Source organism: Juglans regia, chromosome 2, assembly GCF_001411555.2.
Source record: "Juglans regia cultivar Chandler chromosome 2, Walnut 2.0, whole genome shotgun sequence".
In the NCBI taxonomy this organism is placed as follows: Eukaryota; Viridiplantae; Streptophyta; class Magnoliopsida; order Fagales; family Juglandaceae; genus Juglans; species Juglans regia.
Genome location: NC_049902.1, coordinates 18,550,919 through 18,571,176, shown reverse-complemented (window position 1 = coordinate 18,571,176; position 20,258 = coordinate 18,550,919). Strand labels below are relative to the sequence as shown.

Here is a 20,258-nt window from a genome sequence, read left to right as displayed (position 1 = left end):
AACCGGTTCGGTTTAGTCCGGTTTTAGACATATTTTAGAATCGAACCGATATAAACCGGTTTTGAGTTTTGAAAAATCGAAACCGCAACAGTTACACACCTAAGCCGATACATCCGGTCCGGTTTGGTCCGATTTTTTCGATATATTATATAGTATATATATTATAGTATATAATAATATAATGATAATATATTATAGTATATTATAATATTTAGTGATATAGTATTAGTATAACTACTAATAAAATAGATTATAATGATAATATATAGTTATTTATATAGGATTTTAAAATTTAATATTATATTAATTAGTAATTTATCATATATTACAAAATTATTTTATATATAATTATATATAATATAAAAAATCATGTAAAAAATATTTTAAAAAATATAAAAAATTAAAAAAAATATATATGAACCAGTCCGGTCTGGTGCTAGAAAAAAAGAAAATAAAAATCGGACTGATTTTGACTGGTTTTGAGAAAAATGGAACAGATACTGGATCAGACCAAACTCGATACCGGACCAAACCCACTCCCAAGACCACACCTTGCACCCAATTTTAGGCATTTATCGGGTAGCCAATGGCAATGCCATTAATCTAAGGATAACAACATGCGAAAGATGGGGCAGACTAAATAAGGGCCTAACTGTGGCAATAAAAGGCTCTCTTGTAACAGTGAACGGGGGGCTTCTGTTGATAGGCCCACCATGCTCTTGGGGGGTATATGCCTGAGTGTGCTCCCCAGGATGTTTGTGAGTATGGGACCAATTTTGGTTTTCTTTTGTTGAATGTGGGTCCCAATCCAACACGACAGTTGGTCCTTATTGGGATGTAATGAGGTAAGTGGGCCTGTTTGAATGGGTTTTGGGCCACTGATCCAGACGGTTCATGGGACGATATGGGCTTCTCGGGCCACATGGGTACAATTTTTTGCCACCAACAATCAGTTAATAATTAATTTTAGAGAGAAATTATCTAAAGCGAGGTAGAATATATACACTTTTCGCAATCAAATGCTGTGGCCGAAGGTTGAACGATAGAGTTTTTTCCTCTTTGATAAGTTCTCTCCTTCTCGCAAAACCCATCGCCGCTTCCAAGACTTCAATCCGTTCGTTGGGGGAAGTGGGGTTGGAGCTTCGGCTTCACCCAACTCCCTCCCTCGCCAGCCTTAGTTTCTGCCTAGATTTGTTTTTTTCCCTTTTTTCTAGTTAGCTTTTATTCGTTAGCATCGAAACTAGTCGATCTACTGCTTTCTAGCGAGCAAAGTTCGACACACACCTCGCCATCAGCCTCCCCAGGCGCCGATCTTCAAGACGGCAGAAGAAATCTATTCATACGAGGGGCACGTAAACCTCATGTGCGGCTTATGTCGTACGTGAATTTCACACGCTGTCGCGCTTGGGGAAGTTTCCTGTCGCCACGCGCGGCATCGTTGAGATCAGCGGTATCGAGTCTTTGAAACCCAACCTTCCATTCCTCTCCAAATGCGAAGCGTGTACTACACGCGTTGCCATAGATAGTGATGGCCTCTCGCCGACTATTCGACTCAGTTTTTTGTTGCTTTCTTATGTTCCCGCTTTCCCTAACCAAAGACCGAGTGAAAGAGGTTAAAGTTCCTTCCAGCTAATCCAGACCAACATGTTGCAGCACACAACCATTTACTGCAGCTTCTAGCTACAACTTTATAGTCTGTTCAGTAGACTATTTAAAAACCATCACCAAGTGGTCTCCCCTTGTGGGAATTGGGTGGGAGCCATTTATCTGGCTCTAGAACCTGCCTTCTCTTTTTCTTGTGTTGTAATATGTTGGTTTTGGGAAGACTGTAGGGGACTCCCACCCCAAACTTGTATTTTGTAACCGTTAGTTTATCTATAAATGCCTTATTTGCTGAGGAAAAAAAAAAAAAACGCTGTGTCGGAAGAAAAAGCAGAAAGAAAGAATCACATCAGAACTTATATCTGAAATCACAAATAAGGACTACATCACGAGAACTTTAAGGTTCGGGCAACGCAGCATCAAAATCAACTAAAATTTGTCATTACTCATAATACCCTAAGGATCATTTACAAGGGCACACACCTGACATGAAATTTCCTTTTCCGAATTGTCAACACACACAAGCAATGAATGACCTAGCATGTAACCTGAAGCCTTGAAGAATACAAAGCTAATAATGGTCTTCCTCTCTGCATACCTTAAAAAATATACACTCCAAAAGAAAGGGGGCCAAAAATTCTATTGTTTTCTGTCCGAGATGGGGTCACTATCCATGTCACTAGTTTATCTTCAACTGGTTCTTGAACTCGGTCTTCTGCCACCGAATCAATGCAACTTGAGAGAGAAGTTAGTACCCTCAATGTAGTTTACTAGTAGCAGCATGATCTGAACTATTCAAGGATTTTTAGGGTTCATAGCTAAATCAGCATGCCACTTCCGTATCAACTAGAGCTTTGCCACAAGGAACTAAGTCTGGCAGCAAGTTTTGCACTCTTGTAGTCTTCTCTAAGCTGGATAAACCTAAGTTGGAAGAAAAATCAAAATTTAGTTATAAAAATAAGGCACCCATGATGTAAATAACTCTACCACTTATCAACAAACAACACAAAATTAATAATAATAAAAAACAACTGTGGTGTAAAAGATAATTCTTAAATGCGTGACTGCAAAATGGAAATGCATTTCCTTACTGTATTTGTTTGGAAGGGAAGAAAGATAACAGAAACTCCGAACATTTAATACCATTTGTAAACCATCCTTACCATTTGATGAGAAGGAACCCATGTTTCTCACTAAAATATATAGTACCTTTTTTTAATGCATTTTGATGGATATATCACACGCAATCCAACATGTTCTCACGGATTACCTTTGTGCATCTTTTCGTATACTGGGGGAACCCTCAAACAGTGTCGAGAGGCTTTCAGGAGCGACAATGAAGACATTAGCCATGCTGAAGACAAAATACATCAGTTACCTGAGATATAACACGAATAAAAAATGAAAATCTTGCAAAGCCTTGCAACTTACATGCCCAACAATTCAAATTTTTCATCAACAGAAGGAGCATTGAAACTGCGCACAAATTCCCCATACTCAGTTATGTCACGCTTCAACCGCAGTCCTCCACTGCGAAAAGTTAAAAACACCAAGGAAACAGTATCCCTGAATTATTCACATTTGTGCCAAGGAGAATAAGAAACAAACAGAAACAACAAATTGCACAGTTCACCAAACAGAATAGTCCACAAAGGACATTAATAACACCAAATTCTGGGGAAACTATAAAAAACAGACTTCCAAGAACCCCATATGATAAGATATTAAAAATAAAAACGGGGGGTAGAGAGAGAGAGAGAGAGAGAGAGGGGAGAAGGGGAAGACAGAATTCAAGCCCCAAATGTACAAGTCTTGTCCAAGCCTTTTGTAAAATGTGGGTCCCATTAAGAAAAAGTGAGTTTTTCACACTTTTTCATGGTGGGGTCCACTTTTTTTTATTTTATTTTATTTTAATAAAGGGCTTGTGCAAGGCTTGTGCATTTGAGGTTTGTATATATAATTTTCTATTTCAAAATTTGCCAATATGACTAAGAGCAGTAGCGTTGCACTAGCCGAATGTTAGGTAAAAGACCCACTTTTTCTATTTTAGCTACCCGCTTTGGAAAACAAGATATATCCCACTTTCTAAATGTTTCTCTACTCTACTTAAATAATCTTTTTGAATGTATTTATATTCATTTTTACGGGGCAATGAGAGTGGAGAGAGAATAAATTGCTTTTTCTTTTTGAGATGCTATGGTTGCTAGGTACATTTGGAGAGCAACTGTATCAAATCCAAAATCTTTCTCTACTTTGCCATCCAAAATCCAAAATCTCTCGACTTTTCCATCTGCACAGAGCAAACTAAAATATACCTTGAGCTCACAAAGGAAAGCTGCATATTATAATCAGAATGCAAACAACCATTTGCCATGTCATAAACAAACTTTAAATGTATTTTTAGGGCATGAGATTTGAGGGCCAGGCCAGTTACCTGGGATTAAAAGTGAACTTCTGCCAATGATTAAGCAGCCCTTTGTGCAAGCGGATTCCCTAATATAGAAAGCAACTAATTAAAATCTGAATGAAGATCAAAATAGTTTTTCAACGTATTACCACCTCCTCAAATTTCCCTGTTCCCCCACCACACAACAAAAAGAGAGAGAGAGAAGGGGAGGGGGGGGAGTGTGAAGAAGATGAATATCATGTATGGAATACATGGTTCTGGAAGATCGACCAATCAGGAACATGATTTGAAGAAGAAATGCAGTAGTAAGCATTCATTCTCTTCAGTGTCCAAGGCAACATATATGTTATATTGAAGATCAACTCCTGCCAAACTCAAAGGCTGCTGACTCAACACCTGCTGAAGTAGTTCCTACATCGTAGGAGTAGGATATGGTGATCCTATGATCAAGTGTTTGAATTTTAAATATTAAAGTTAGTTCCTGTGATCAAATATTTGAATTTTAAATGCTTAGATATATCTTACGGTATCAATGTATAAGGGATTCTGTTGAACCAGTAGTGTATATAAACACACCTATGCATACGTACACGTCAATGAGAAAAATCAGAAACTTCAAATCATATGTCTGTCTTTTGTTTTTACATGGTATCAGATTGAGCCATTTGACCTACGTCCTTCCATGTCCTCTCCTTCATCAACTATGTCAGCCACCTCTTCCACTACTATTCCATCTCTTATTACCCCACCAACCATCAATGTCACCAAGCTTTCTCGTGACAGTTATCATGTCTGGAAAGCTCAACTTGTTCCTTTCTTCCGAGGCCAAGGCCTCTTCGGCTACATTGATGGCACCACCAAAATTCCTTCTAAGGAAATTGATGATATCAATCTGGAATCTAATGCCGTGTCTATTATCCCTAACCCTCTATATGAACACTGGCTAAGTCAGGATGCTCTTGTTCTTGCTGTTCTTTTCTCAACTATTACTGAGACCATCTTGGTCCAAGTTGTCTCTCACACAACGTTTGCTACTGTCTGGCAAGCACTAGAAATGTCCTTCTCGTCTCAGTCATGGGCTGTGTTATTCAGTTGCGTACTGATCTTGCTAATGCCTGTAAAGGTGCCCTCTCTGCTAGTGACTATTTTATGCAGATTAAACGCTGCACTGATGAACTGGCCATTGCTGGCCAACCTCTTAAATGTGATGAAATAATCACATACCTTCTTGCTGGTCTCGGGCATGACTACGACCCCTTTGTCACTACTATTTCTGCTCGCAAGGATCCTGTTACCCTAGAGGAGGTTTACTCTCTTCTTCTCACTACAGAGTCCTGCCTGTCTCATAATAATCAGCCATTACCACATGCGTCTGTCAATATTGCTACCCGCCAACCTCAGCAAAATACTTTTTGTGGTCGTGGTGGATATTTAGGCATGGGGCGCGGTTTCTGTTGGGGTTCTTGGCAGTTTAATTCTTCTGGTCGTGGTCAGTCAACTTGTGATGCTATTATCTGCCAAGTATGTGGCAAGCCAGGCCGCACAGCGAAGAAATGCTTTCACAGGTTTGATATAACCTACGCTGCAAATTCTGATCAACACAATCCACTAGCGTTGGTTGCTTCGAGCTCTTCACAATCTGAACCTGATTGGCACCTGACACTGGCGCCACCCATCATCTCACCAACGATATAGCCATGCTCAATTTACGGAGTGAAGATTATGATGGTGCTGATCAAATTCATGTAGGCAATGGTGCAAGTTTGCAAATTTCCAAAATTGGTTCTACCTCTATCTCTAATTCCTCTAAACCATTCATCTTAAATCAAGTTTTACTTGTTCCTGAAATTCAAAAGAAACTTGTTTCCGTCCAATAGTTTTGTCTGGACAATAACGTTTATTTTGAGTTTCACTATGACTTTTTTGTTGTTGTTAAGGATTACTTGGGGAGACTCCTTCATCGAGGGGCATTTACAGACGGGTTGTATTCATTCCCTCGCTCTGCAGCCTCTCTTCATCCTCATGGTTTTTGTACAACTCGTGCTTCCTACCAGTTGTGGCATCAACGTCTCGGTCATGGCTCCCTTCCTGTCGTCAAACAAGCTATGCCTGCTTTCTCTTTTTCCTGTTGCTAATAAAGGACATCCAGTGTGTTCCGATTATATCTACATATATAAATTAGTAAAAGTCTGGTGAAATGCTGACGCGGCAACCCAAAAATTTTCTCTTGAATCTATGGGGCGATTAGGGCAGTGATGGTCTCTGTTGCCGCCTTCGCGGCATCAGGGAGTGAGCAAGGTGGCTCTTTGAAGGGGATGGAACAACAGATGACGGTGAATCTGGATTGCTAAGTGGGAGGAGAACCGCAGACTGGTTTTGGTAGGGGTTTTGTAGACGTTGTGATGGATTGACCTCAAGTTTTGCCCGAGGTGGAGATTCCCTTCAGAGAACCAAAATTTTCAGATTGGGAGATGTTTTTTTATCTTTTCCAGATTAGAAGTCAAGCAATCGGCAGAACCATTTTGGTTCTCTGTCATGCTGAAGTTCTTGCGTCGGAGGCCTTTGCTTGATCATGTTCGTGGCTTCATTAAATCCCGTTGGGGATTACGCATCTTGCCTATTGTTGGTCAGTTGCGGAGCCCTCGGAACGTTCTCATCTGATTATCGAATGAAGAGGACTTCATTGCGGTTATGGCTAGGGGAAATTCTGAGATTGCAAGGGCACCTTATCAGGTATTTCATTGGACACTAGAGCTCGTAGTAGAAGAGGATTTCCCATTGGTCCCAGTGTGGTTATCTCTTCCGGGGTTGCCTCAGAACTACTTTCATGAGTCTATGTTGAGGTCATTTGGTGGGAGTTTTGGTAATTTTTTTAAACGAGACAACGCGATGGCGTGTGTGACACGGCCTGAGGCGGCACGCATTTGCGTTGAGGTTGATGTCTCCAAACCTTTGAAATGGGCTTTTTGGCTAGGGGTTCCAGGACATGCGAGTAGCCTTCATCAGGAGGTAATTTTTGAATCCCTTCCTTTGTTTTGCGGGTTGTGTCGAAAGCAGGGACATGAGGAGGGCAAATGTGGTCGGCATAAACAACTTGATACAAATGGAGTTGGGAATGGCGTTAATGAAGGTGGGGGGCGTGAGAAGGCTAAGAGCCAGTGGAAGGTGGTTGGAAACAAAAATTCAAAAGTCTCAGCTGTCAATGGACAGCTTTGCTGTCCATAATCAATCTTCTTTCCTCCTATTCTTCTTTCCTTATTTTATCTTTACTTCCTTTACTTAAGCTTGTACAGTTAGCATATTGACAGAATATATAGTTTCCTTATAAGGCTAGAATGCTAGAATCACTCGGCAATTAGTTTCTTCCCATGTATAGTTCTCTTGTAAAGTTTCTATATAATCTACAGGTCACTCAAAAGGCCAATTGATTCGGCCATTCATACAAAACTTTGATCTATTTTGACATCAGCACCAGAGGTGATGATTGAAAAGGAAGTTTTTTTTGCCAGTCGTCGAGCATATATTTTGAACGGGATTAATCAGCGTCGGCATGCAGTGGAAATGGCAGCAATGGAGGTTTTTTATGTGGACTTAAAGGGCGATTCTCTTACTAGGAGACAATTTGAGGAGGAACTTGATGGTGGCGGCTTGGTAGGTACTGATACTGCTTTGGCTAGGGGGCGTGATGTTGCAGAGAGTAGTGGCCATTCAATTCAAAAATTCTCGAATAGCTGGTTTGAATTGATTGAAGAGGATTCGGATACTGGGAAATCGCTAGAGGTTTTGGAGGTTGTGAAAGAGACGCCACGCAATTCACTGAAATTGGTGGATGAGGCGTTGGAATTTGAGTTGTCACAATTAGCAACGATGGGAGTTGAAGAGAGTGGTACTAACAAGTGGTGTTCCTTGTCTGGCGGATTTTGTAAGCAAGTCTTTTGATTCAAATTCAGAGTTGAATGTTCCTTTGAAAAAATTATGGGGCGTGAAGAAGAAGGGAAAGTTGGTAGTCCTGGAGAGGAGGACTCGATCCAATTTTTTTTTTTTTAATTATCTATGCTGATTAAAATTAGGCTGCTGGTGGTGGCTTTATTAGAGCCTTTTCTTTCTTTCAATAAATGTCGGTGATGGGCTAGATGGTTAAACATGCCTAATTTTGTGAATAATGCCGTAGTAGGGGGCAAACTGTGGTTGTTTTGGGATGCTAGTCAGGATTTTGATTTCATTTTCATGCTTGATCAAGTTTTGTTTGGCTGGTTCGCTAGAGGTAGTGTGCGAGTCTTGGTGTCTATAGTTTATGCTAGCTGTTTCCAGAGGAAGCGCAGGGAGTTGTGGGAGCATTTGTATGCTCTCGATGCGGGTGTTTGGCCGTGTCTTGTTGGGGATGATTTCAATATTATTCGTTATGATGAGGAAAAGGTGGGAGGCTTGTTGAGTGCTTCTCGGGCAAAAGAGGAGTTTAATACATGTATTCATGATTGTGGGCTTTTAGAGTTGCCTTCTGTGGGGCAAAAACTTTCTTAGTGCAATGGCAGGCTTGGGGGGAGGAGGATTTGCACTATATTGGACAGGATTTTGGTCAATTCTTTGTTTCTAAATGTTTTTCAGGATGCATGCATGGAGTATCTTCCGTGAACTTCTTCAGATCATTGCCCTATGCTGATTTTCTTTGATAGGGAAAGAAGGGGTGGGATCCAGTATTTACGGTTTCAATGTATGTGGGGGACTCATGAATGTCTTTTACCTTTGGTCCGAGAGTGTTGGAATATGAGGTTGAAGGCTGTGCTATGGTGAGGGTGAGTTATAAATTAAAATGTCTAAAGAAGATTTTGAGAAAGTGGAATATCGAGACGTTTGGGAGAGTCGAGTTGGAGATTAAAGGCCTTGAATCCGGTATCATGGAGCTCTAAGAAATTCTTAGTGCTGATTTTTCCCAGGATCGGGAGAGTGAACTTCTGCTGTGTAAGCAACGTCATCTCCAATGGCTACATCGTGAAGAGATTTTGGTGTGTTAGAAATCACGTATTAAGTGGTTAACTGAAGGTGACTCGAATTCAGCTTTCTTTCATGCTTCTTTGTGTATTAAAAAAAAGAGTAAAGTCATTGATTGTATGAAGCTACGAGATAGATCATTGTTACGTTCGGTCGAAGAAGTGCATGATGTGGCAATGGTTTTCTTTCAAGAATTGCTTTCAGCGGCACCAGTTGAAATACATGAGTTTTCAATTGTCGTCTCCAATGGTTATTGAGAGTGAAAATTCCTTGCTGTGTGCGGTTCCCTCCATAGAAGAAGTTAAAGATGCTTTGTGGTCTATACTTGAGGATAGTAGTCCTGGGCCTGATGGGTTTTCAGCAAGTTTCTTTGTACTTACTTGGGAAATTGTGAAGCAAGATCTGCTTGATATGACCAAGAAATTTTTTGAATGTATTCCTCTCACTACTTTTTTCGGGGCTACTAATATTGTTTTGATTCCAAAGGCAGATGCACCAGAGGAATTTGGTCATTTTCGGCCTATCAGTTTGTGTTCGATGGCTTATAAAATTATGGCCAAAATTATGGTTTTTAGATTGGCACCGATTATTGGAAAGATTGTGTCGGCAGAGTAAGCTGCGTTTGTTCGGGGTCAAAGTATTTTTGACAATATGTCTATTGCTCAAGAACTTGTGAATGGCATGAATCGGAAGACTAGAGGGGGAAATGTTATATTGAAAATTGATATGGCTAAGCGTATGGCCGTGTGAATTTGAGTTTTTTGTTGGAAGGTTTACGTCGTTTGGGTTTCTCGGAAAAATGGAGGTCTTTAATTTTTAACTATATTTCCTCTCTGAGTTTTTCAGTCATGCTAAATGGTAGTTGCAAAGGTTTCTTTAAGCCTTCTCGTGGACTTCGCCAAGGTGACCCACTCTCTTTGTATTTGTTCATATTGTTAGAAGAGTTGCTCACTCGCCTGCTTAACCATGCCTTTCAGTCGGGGCGAGTTAAATACTTTAACTCAAATGGTGGTGCACGGGTTTCGCATTTGTTATATGCGGATGATTTGCTGATTTTTGCAAATGGTGGAAAGGGCTCTATTCAGAATTTGATGGGGGTGATTCACAAGTATGGAAGCTTATCGGGACAACTGGTTAATCCAAGTAAGTCTTCTATTTTCTTCTCCTCAAATATTCCATATGATCGGAGAATACAATTGAAGCATATTTTGGGGTTTGCTGAAGGAGCATGGCCTTGTGTGTATTTGGGAATACTGGTACATGTAGGAAGAAAGAGGCTGCATATGTTTGAGCCTTTATTACAGAAAGTGCAAAAGAAATTGGCAGGATGGAAGTGTAAGTTACTCTCTTTTGGCAGTAAACTCATCCTTATTAAGCAAGTTCTTAATGGCATGCCCATCCACTCGTTGTCTGTGTTGTCTTTGCCGAAAGGAATTGGTACTAAGTTGAAGAAATTTTTTTCTAATTTCCTTTGGGTTTCAAGCAGGGATGTCAATAAAAGGAAGTGGGTGTCTTGGCGATGTATTTGTTTTCCGGTAGAGGAAGGTGAATTGGGGATTCGGTACCTTTCGAAAGTTTGAAAATCTTTGTTTATGAAGTTTGCTTGGAAGCTAATTATAGGTGGTTCTCTTTGGTCTGATTTCTTCCGGAAAAAATATGTGGGTGAGGAGCCGCTTGCCCTTAATAGGGTCGGGGTGAAGGGGATCTTGCTTTTGGAAAGATATTTTACAGGTGCTACCTTTGCTCATACGAAATTCACAATGGATAGTTCGGGAGGGTGTCTTAAATTTTTGGTATGACAATTGGCTTGGTGATGGACCTATTGTGGATTTTCTACCAGTTGTGGGGAATCATAAATTGCTGGTCCAGGATTTATGGGCTGGGGTGGGTTGGAAATATGATGAAGTTCGGCCATTGGTTGATGAGTCTATGTTCCAGAGAATCATTCAATCTAATGTTCGTGTTCGGGCAAGGATATGTTGGTTTGGAAGCACATGGTGGATGGGGTTTTTACTACGAAGTCAGCTTGGCAAATTATTTGTTCACGCAATAGTATTTGTCCCTGGAAGAAGTGGTGGCTTTGGCAAGATCATGTCCCTAAGAAAATGTCTTTTTTATGTTGGCAGGCACGTCAAAATGCTATCCCCGTTGATGCCATTATCCAACAGCTTGGGATTCCGGTAGTTTCTAAATGCAATTGCTGTGTTGCTAATAAGGTTGAGACATTGGATCATGTGCTTTGTGACGGGGAGGGACCGAGGAAGGTCTGAGACCTTTTTTGCTGCTCTTTTTGGCATCCGACTACCTGAGACTCGAGTATGGACAAATGTTTCGAATATATGGTGGTGTCGGGGCTTCTCTAGTCTCGCAAGTTCGTTGGTTTTGCGGTATTATTCCTATATTGATTTCTTGGGCTCTTTGGAAAGCTCGATGTGCGACACGGATGGAAGATACTAAATTCGAATAAAAAAACATTATTTGGATGGTAAAAGATTTTCTTGTAGATATCTCGGGGTCCATGAAAACATTTAAAGTAGTGGGGGATCATGATTTGAGAGTGTTAAGGTAGCTCAATTGTCCTGTTGTGCCACCTAAAGCCAAAAATTTGAAGTTGATTGCTTGGGCTCCTCCGACAGGAAAATTTTCAAAGCTCAATGTAGATGGTGGGTCCCTTGGAAATCTTGGGATGGCCGGTGGGGGAGGTGTTGTTCGGGATGTGAATGGGCGGGTTCTTGGGGGTTTTGCTTATTCGTATGGCTAGGCTACAAATAATATTGCTGAGTGTAGAGCCGTGCTTGATGGGCTTTATTTGTGTCAACAGCTGGGTTTGCGAACTGTTTTAGTGGAATCGGACTCGAGTGTGGTGATGGGATGGTTTATTTCGGGGACTTGTAAATATTGGTATTTGTGGAATTTTTGGGACGAAGCATTTTCTCTTATATCCTCGATGAATGTTCAGTTTAAGCATGTGTTTAGAGAAGCTAACATGGTAGCATATTTCTTAGCTAAATATGGGGCGAGTGGCAGGAATTGGGACTTTTTTGGGGAGGACTTTGTTTTAGGTAGATTGAAGGGGCTTATACGTATAGACAGGTTGGGAATACCTTATGTTAGATACTAGTGGAGAAGGTTTGAATATGGGTGTTTTTTTGTTACCACGGTATTCTTTCGCCATTAGTGAGGGTTCTTTTATAGTAAAATTTGGGAGGGGGTCACTCATGAACAGGTGACTTTCGTTTCTTTTAAGAAAAGAAAGAAAAGAAAAGTGTGTTCCGATTGCCAGAATGCTAAGAGTTGTTCCCTACCATTTAGATCACATCATCACAACACCAAGTTCCCTCTTGATTTAATTTATAGCGATGTATGGGGGCCAGCATCTGTTCTTTCCAATTTTGGTTGCCGTTATTACATATCTTTTTTAGATGATTGCATGAAATTTTTGTGGCTTTTCCCACTCAAATTAAATCTAATGTTGAATCTATTTTTCTTCAGTTTCAATATTATGTTGAACGTCTCTTTGAGCGCAAAATCAAAATGTTCCAATCCGATTGGGGCGGTGAGTTTCGAAGATTAACCACTCATTTCAAGAACACTAGTATTCTAGCATCGAGTAGCTTGTCCACATACTCATCAACAAATGGGTGCAATTGAACGGAGACATAAACAAATCGTTGAGGTTGGTTTATCAATGCTATCACATTCGCATCTACCCCAACCATTATGGGAAGATGCCTTTGTTATAGCTGCTTATTTGATAAATCGACTTCCTACACCCATTTTACAAAACAAATCACCTTATGAAGTTATTTATCAAATTAAACTAGACTATCAATTTCTTAAAGTCTTTGGATGTGTGTGTTGGCCTTACTTACGTCCCTTTAATAAACACAAAATCGATTTCCGGTCAAAAACTTGCATTTTCATAGGTTATAGTCTCAATCATCATGGCTATAAGTGTCTCGATCTTGCAACAGGGAAGATCTATGTCTCCCGTCACGTTATCTTTGATGAACAATCATTTCCGTATGAAAAAACACCCACAATCAAGTCCAGTAACACTACTAATACTGTTGCATTATCAACTTCAATCACAACTACCCCTCCCGTTTCTTCTCCTGTTTTGACATCTACAGGTACATTGCAAAATGCACCACCGCCTTTAACAATTTGTGCAGCACCATCAGTATTAGATCATCGCCAAGATGAGGCTCTCCCATCCAATCAATCTGATGTTACTCAAAATGGCAGTTAGCCGGTGACCCAAGAGACCTCCCATACAACACAGCCCAGGTGCAAGAATACGCATGTCATGACCACTAGGTCCAAAAATAACATCCGGAAACCCAAGCAGTTACCAGATGGTAATATTGTGCATCCTCTTCCTAGAGCACTACTTGCTGCAGTCACATAAAATAACAGTGAACCCTCCTACTATACTGAAGCAGCCAAGCATAGTCATTGGCATGCTATGAATCTAGAGTTCGATGCTTTAATTAAAAACCAGACATGGGACTTAGGTCCTCCTGACCCTCATGCTAATGTTGTCAGTTGCAGATGGATCTTTAAGATCAAGCGACGTGCATATGGTGCCATTGAGCACTACAAAGCGTGAGTGGTGGCCAAGGGCTACCATTAACAACACGGTGTCGACTATCATGAAACTTACAACCCTATAATCAAACCTGCAACTGTCCGTCTTGTACTCTCCATTGCAATCTCTAGAGGGTGGTGCCTTCGCTAGATCGATATACAAAATGCTTTTTTACACGGCTCACTACAAGAAGAGGTTTTCATGGTTCAGCCTCCAGGGTTCCAACACCCGCAGTATCCTAATTATCTATGTAAACTTAAGCGCTCTTTGTGTGGACTGTGTCAGGCTCCCAGACAGTGGTTTTCTCGACTGGTAGATGCTCTAGTGCAGCTTGGCTTTGTTGGCAGTGCTGATTCCTCCTTATTCATCTATCGTTCTCACTCTCATGTCATATTTTTCCTCATCTACGTATATGATATAATAATTACTGGATCAGATACTCAGCTTGTCAATAACCTGATTACTATACACAAAGAGTTCGCAATCAAAGATCTGGGAAATTTATCTTTTCTTCTTGGAGTTGAAGCCCTACACTCTGCTGATGGTCTTTACTTAACACAACGCAAGTATATAATATATCTATTGAAGCGGTCTAAAATGGATTGTTGAAAACCGTGTCACTCCTATATCCACTAACTTGCACCTCTCAGTAAATGATGAGGGTGACTTTGAGGATCCATTTTTGTATAGGAGCATAGTTGGAGGATTGCAATATTTATCTTTCATAAGGCCTGATATTGCTTACGTAGTTCATCGGGTAAGCAAATTTATGCAAAACCCAAACGTGTCCCACTGGCAAACAGTGAAAATAATTTTGAGGTTTTTAAAGCACACAGTTGTGCATGGTCTATTCATTTCACATCACACCTCACTTCAGTTTCAGATGTTTTCAGATGCCAACTGGGCTGGTGATTGTGATGATAGATGATCTGTAGGTGCTTACTGCATCTTTCTTGGACAGAATCTAGTTTCCTAGCGTTGCAAACAGCAGAGCACGATGGCACGAAGTAGCACTGAGGCAGAACACAAAGCTCTTGCAAATGCTGCTGCGGAGCTTTTATGGCTGCAATCCATCACGATGGAACTTGGCCTTCATATGGACTGTTGTGGTGTGACAATATCGAGGCAACTTATCTGAGTACCAATCCTGTATTCCATGCAAGGACAAAACACATTGAAATAGACTTCCACTTTGTTCGTGATCTTGTCGCAAGCAAAAAACTCCTAGTTCGGTTCATCTCTAGTCGCGATCAACTCGCTGATCTTCTCACCAAACCGCTAGCAGCTACTCAGTTCAAATTGTTGTGTTCCAATCTCAGTGTCCGAGATCTTCCCTTGAGATTGAGGGGGCGTATTGAAGATCAACTCCTGCCAAACTCAAAGGCTGCTGACTCAACACCTGCTGAAGTAGTTCCTACAACTTAGGAGTAGGATATGGTGATCCTATGATCAAGTGTTTGAATTTTAAATATTAAAGTTAGTTCCTGTGATCAAATATTTGAATTTTAAATGTTTAGATATATCTTACGGTAGCAATGTATAAGGAACCAGTAATGTATATAAACACACCTATGTATACGTACATGTCAATGAGAAAAATCAAAACTTCAAATCATATGTCTATCTTTTGTTTTTACATGTTATATGTCATACCCAAGTACTAGGGGCTTAGAATTAGAGTTCTTTATTTTTTGGTTTGAATAATTTCGAAAATGCCTTGATTTTCATAATTCCAGCTGCTGTTCAACTGTTTTGAAGTTTTGAATCGAGTGTTTTTAGTGCTGATTTAAAGGCAAATAGAGGAAACTTGCCAGGTTCTATACAAGGATTTTAGGACTCTAGAAGCCTTAAAATCAGGTCTGTCGAATCCCCTAATAAACCTAGGAACACACCTTATTAAAAACCACAATAGGAAAGATTCTAGGAAGGATCAACTGCTGCAATTACTGATAAACCAGAGCTGATATTCATGCCAGCTTTATCCCTTACAAAACCCTAGCAAGTGCTATCAAAAGCATCCATCCCGATCTCCTCTAAGCTTGCCACCTGTCACAGCCTGCCTTTCCCTCAATTTATTCATCAAGAATTCAAGGAGAAAACCCTGGAAGGCTCCTCCAGGTCTGCCACAGCCATAGGTCAGAAAAACCTTTGAATTTCAACACTTCTCTTCATGAAAAATTTCAGAAAACAGCCACTGTCTGCCCCTTAATGCAACTGTCTAGAATAGGAGTTCCTACCCATGAAACCAAGTCTGCAACTTCCATTCCCTCTTGCTCCTGCCATTGGTTGGCAAGTAATATTAGGGTTTTTAAAAACTGAATACAGCCATCCCAGTTTCTGTTCCCGCAACCAAAACAAAAATTTAAACCTATGCTTTCTAGTTTCTACTCCTTTTCCACCCCAAAAACACTATCCTACAGGCTGAAACAAGTATTTGTGATCTCCAGGTTTTTCTTCAACTTGTATTTCAAGAACTGAGTTTCAGGCTTCATGTAAGCTATCTAAAACTCCTATTTTTCTTTTATAAAAATTAGTGATAATTCCTATACAGAAGTGTTAACATAGTGCTAAGATATCTGATTTTATATCTGTGACAACTTCTTCACATGCAACCCATGCACATCACACATTTACCGGTGACGTCACTGCCTGCTCAAAATTCAGCTTCAGAGAGTGGGGAGCCAGTTATATCCCAAAGCCGTTGCTTGGGGTTCTAGCAAGTACTTTGTTGAAACTGGTACAGTCATATGTTTGAATCCCTTTTGCTTTCTTCCCTGGTGTTCATTTCTTAAAGAAAATTTCGAGTACAAAATAATGATCTACACAAGAAAAGTAATCTCAACAATCTCCCTATTTTTTGGTCTTTATTAATATAATGGTGGGTTACACACTCCTGGGAAGTCTCTCAGCTTTCTCATTAATTCCACATACAATAGGAGAAGACATCTATGTGACCAACTGACCTGACTCTTCTAGGGTTGGTCAAGCATTATATTTGAAGCCACGGACCCTAAGCCTCGTTTTAATTTTAGTATTTCATTTTAAGTGAGCCAAGGCAATTAAAATTGTCGGAAAATTTTGAAAGTCCAAAATTTATATTTAGCAAGGTCTTTTAATTATTATTGAACCAAACCCGATTTTTAAATCAAGCCAATTCAAGTTTAGAGTCCCAAATTATTAAATTGATTTTATTTCTTTTAGAAACATTTCACAAAATTCATCATTGTATTCTAAGTTGATAAATTTAGCCCATTTTGATCAAGAAGAAACTTGGATTTTACACCTTAGTCTATTTTCTCTTTCATTTTCATTTTCATTTTCTTCCCTTCCTTTTTCCTTATTTCCTGTATTTTTTTTCTACAATTAATCTCATTCACTTATTTCAGTTTCAGTCTACGTGCAGATCCGCCCCTCCCAAATCTCTTTCTTATCTCTTCCCCTCATTTCATCACTCAACCCAATCACACACACACATCTGCTCCTTGCTGACATTTTCATCACTTCACAGCTCCTCCCTCTCTTTCTTTTGCTCAGTCTTCATCTCCACTTCAGCTCCTCCACATGGCAGCGGCAACAGACAGCAGCAGAAGGCAGCAACCATTCCAGACCAGAAACAGCAGCAGGCTCAGCCTGTGTGTGTTAAGTCCTTCCTGCTTCTCTCTCTTGGCTTCCTCTCTCTTCCTCCCTCTTCCTCCCTCTTACATGGCAGCAGCAACCCAATAGATCCACTGCAGAAGCTCACGTCAATGGCAGCAAGTTCTGCAGCAGGAAATTGAAATTGAGAAGATCTTTCACCCTGAAGCACCAGCTGGCTCCTCCATCTCTCAGTTCTTTTCTTCCTCAAGCCACAACAACCTTTCAAGCTTCCAGTTCATAGCAGCAACTGCTCCAAGCAGTAGCTACAGCAGCAGGAAAACCAGCAGCCACCATGAAGGTCAGCAACTCAGTTCTCCCCTCTTGGTTCTGCACCCTAAGCACTGACTGGTATTTTCACACTCCAGTACTCATCCTTCCCTCACTCAATCTCTGAATCTTGGAAGCAAACTCATGGACAGAACATTCCTGAAGTCAGTTGAGAATGATCACGTATAGCCAGCCTACTCATGCCGACAGCACCACCCCGAGCCCTTCCACACAAGCCTCTCTCTTTTCCTCTGTTTTCAAGCATATGGATTGCACCAATAGCTCAGTCCCATGCCAGCCACTGCCTCTCTTCCTTGCACCACCTTTCTCTTCCTCCTCAATGGTTCCAAGCCACCTCAACAGCTGCTGTCCATGGCCACACCAAACCAGCCCTCTTCTTCTCTAGGTAACACACTAGATCCTTATATCTTTTGTTAGCTTATAAATTGTTGGTATGTAACACATGAGTATGCTTGGAAATAGACATAGCCTGGATGTTTAAGTGCATAACAGATTGGTGATTAAAGTTGTGATGGTTATAGAAGTAAGGGATTATGGACTACATGTGTCTAAAGTTAATGGATCAATTTTGTTATTGCTTGTACAGAAACTGTTTTCAAGAATATATATGATGTTTAGGTATTAAAGTTAGCTGAAGATGTTATGTTTTATTTGCTAAATTGGAAGGTCTTGGATTGTGTTATGTAATTGAATGCGAGAAGATAAATGAAGCTTGGATTGATGTGCATTTTGTGGTAATGTGGGGCTAAACTTTGTGTATGGATGGAGGAAGGCGCTCTACATTGAATTTGGATTGAATTGTGTAGCATGGATAGATGTTGTAAATTTGAAAATGAGGTTTTAGATAGAATGATGAAGTTTCTTAAATTGATGTATTGAACTTTAAAGTGAAGCATGGAGGCTCACTTTGAGAATTAGAAATGAAATGGAGGTGTATTGAGAATGATGCAAAAGATGTGTAAGGCCATGAATTAGGTGTATCAAGTTGGAAATGTGTGACCTTAAGGGTCCTTCGTTATGGCCACGAGGTTAACACTATGCAGTAAATAGAGCACGGAAGTTTGTCTAGGAATGGTGAGGTTATGGGCTAGTAATGAAGTTGTCTCTCATCAGTCATTGTTTGGGTTTGATGTGTATGCCTAGGGCTATGCTTGAGGTGTTATTAACCATCGTTTGCAAAAGTGTTGTACTGAGATGTTTAGAGCACATATAGGTGTAAGTTATGAAGTCATGGATGTTCATGAGGATGTAAATGATGGATGCCATAAGCTTTGAAGTAAGGCTAGGATTTCTTGAACGTATTGAGGGTTGATTGGATGACGACACGGGCTTTAATGTAAGAATTTTAAGTGAAGAGTTCATGAATGATAACACCATGTGGAAGAGGGTTTAACATGACGAGGGTAGTTTCTTTAAGTTCGTTCTAAGTTATATTAACTATGCACTTGAATAGGAATTGAAATAAGCATATGTGCATTAGGGGTGGCAATATGTGACACGACCCGTTAACCCAATGCGAACACGATACGATAAAAGCGGGTTAGGGTTTAGCCTTAACGGGTTCGGGTCAAAACGGGTTGACCCGTTAAGACACGATTGCTTAACATGTCACTAACGGGTCAACCCATTATGACCCGTTAAGAAAATTAAATTTACCTTTATACCCATAGACCTAAAGGGCAAGGAGGACGCTCCACTTCCTTCTTCAAGTTCTAAATTTGTTTAAATCTGTGTTTTTAATTTTTTATTATATTTGGTATTGTAACATTAATATATTTACATTGTATGTTTTGTTTATTATATTTGAAATGTAATTTTAATAATGAATATTATTATAAATTGTGTGGATCATATTTGTTTGGATTGTAATTTTAGACTTGTAGTTAGTTTTTCATTTTTTATAGATATTATTTATATTTAAATATTTATATAAAATCAATTAAGTCAAACGGGTCGTATCGTGTCGTATTGTGTCTGTTCAACCCATTCACGTAAACTGGTTGAAACGGAACGGGTCGTGTCGTGTCGCGTCGTGTCAATTTATTTCTTATTTATTAACGGGTCATAACGGGTCGTGTCGTGTCAACCCGTTATCTTACCGTGTCGTGTTCGGGTTTGAAATTTTGACACGAAATCCTTAACGGGTTGTGTTCGTGTCGACCCATTAAGTGTAATGTACATACCTTGACACGACACGAACACGACCCGTTAACACGATTTGACACCCCATTGTGCATATAGGTGCCATTTGACACGAGAATGAATGGACTGCATGAAATGATGCAATGGCATGGGGTTCTAGGTTAGTATTATGTTCATACTCTTCTATAGTTTTGAAAATGAAAATGAAAATAAAAATGAAAATGTTTCTTTTTAGAAATGAAAGATCATTTTATAAAACTATGCTAAATGCATTAATGTTTTCATGGTATATATGTATTGGCCTTCCTTTGTTAGCCCCTTTTAAATGCACCCCTTGTGATAAATGTGATGCACGAGCATGATGGAATGGATGTTTATTAAATGTTATTCCATGTTTATATATGTTACTATGTGGTTGATGAAATAAATGATGAGGAAATGAAATGAAAGATGAAATGAAAGGAGTAGAGTGATTGAAGAATGAATATGTGAAAACTTAAATGAGGGGCCAAATGAATGTTATGAGGTTATGGTACAAAATGAATGGGCAGAATGGAACACCGGGATGGCTCACTAGGTGCACTTGGTGGTGACCATCTTAAT

At 40.0% G+C, this 20,258-nt stretch overlaps 1 protein-coding gene across 1 annotated transcript in view; it reads right to left on the bottom strand.

Annotated features, from left to right (window-relative positions):
- Window positions 1–2,015: 2,015 nt before the first annotated feature.
- The window catches only part of LOC108989933 (exocyst complex component SEC10b-like), a 44,223-nt gene continuing 25,980 nt past the window's right edge, over window positions 2,016–20,258 (bottom strand). The window contains exons 22-25 of the mRNA XM_018963701.2: window positions 4,037–4,095; window positions 3,034–3,132; window positions 2,873–2,956; window positions 2,016–2,523 (exon numbers count right to left, since the gene is read on the bottom strand). Of these exons, the coding sequence (XP_018819246.1) occupies window positions 2,445–2,523; window positions 2,873–2,956; window positions 3,034–3,132; window positions 4,037–4,095 (321 nt within the window). The 3' untranslated portion in view covers window positions 2,016–2,444. The remainder of the gene's footprint in view (window positions 2,524–2,872; window positions 2,957–3,033; window positions 3,133–4,036; window positions 4,096–20,258) is intronic.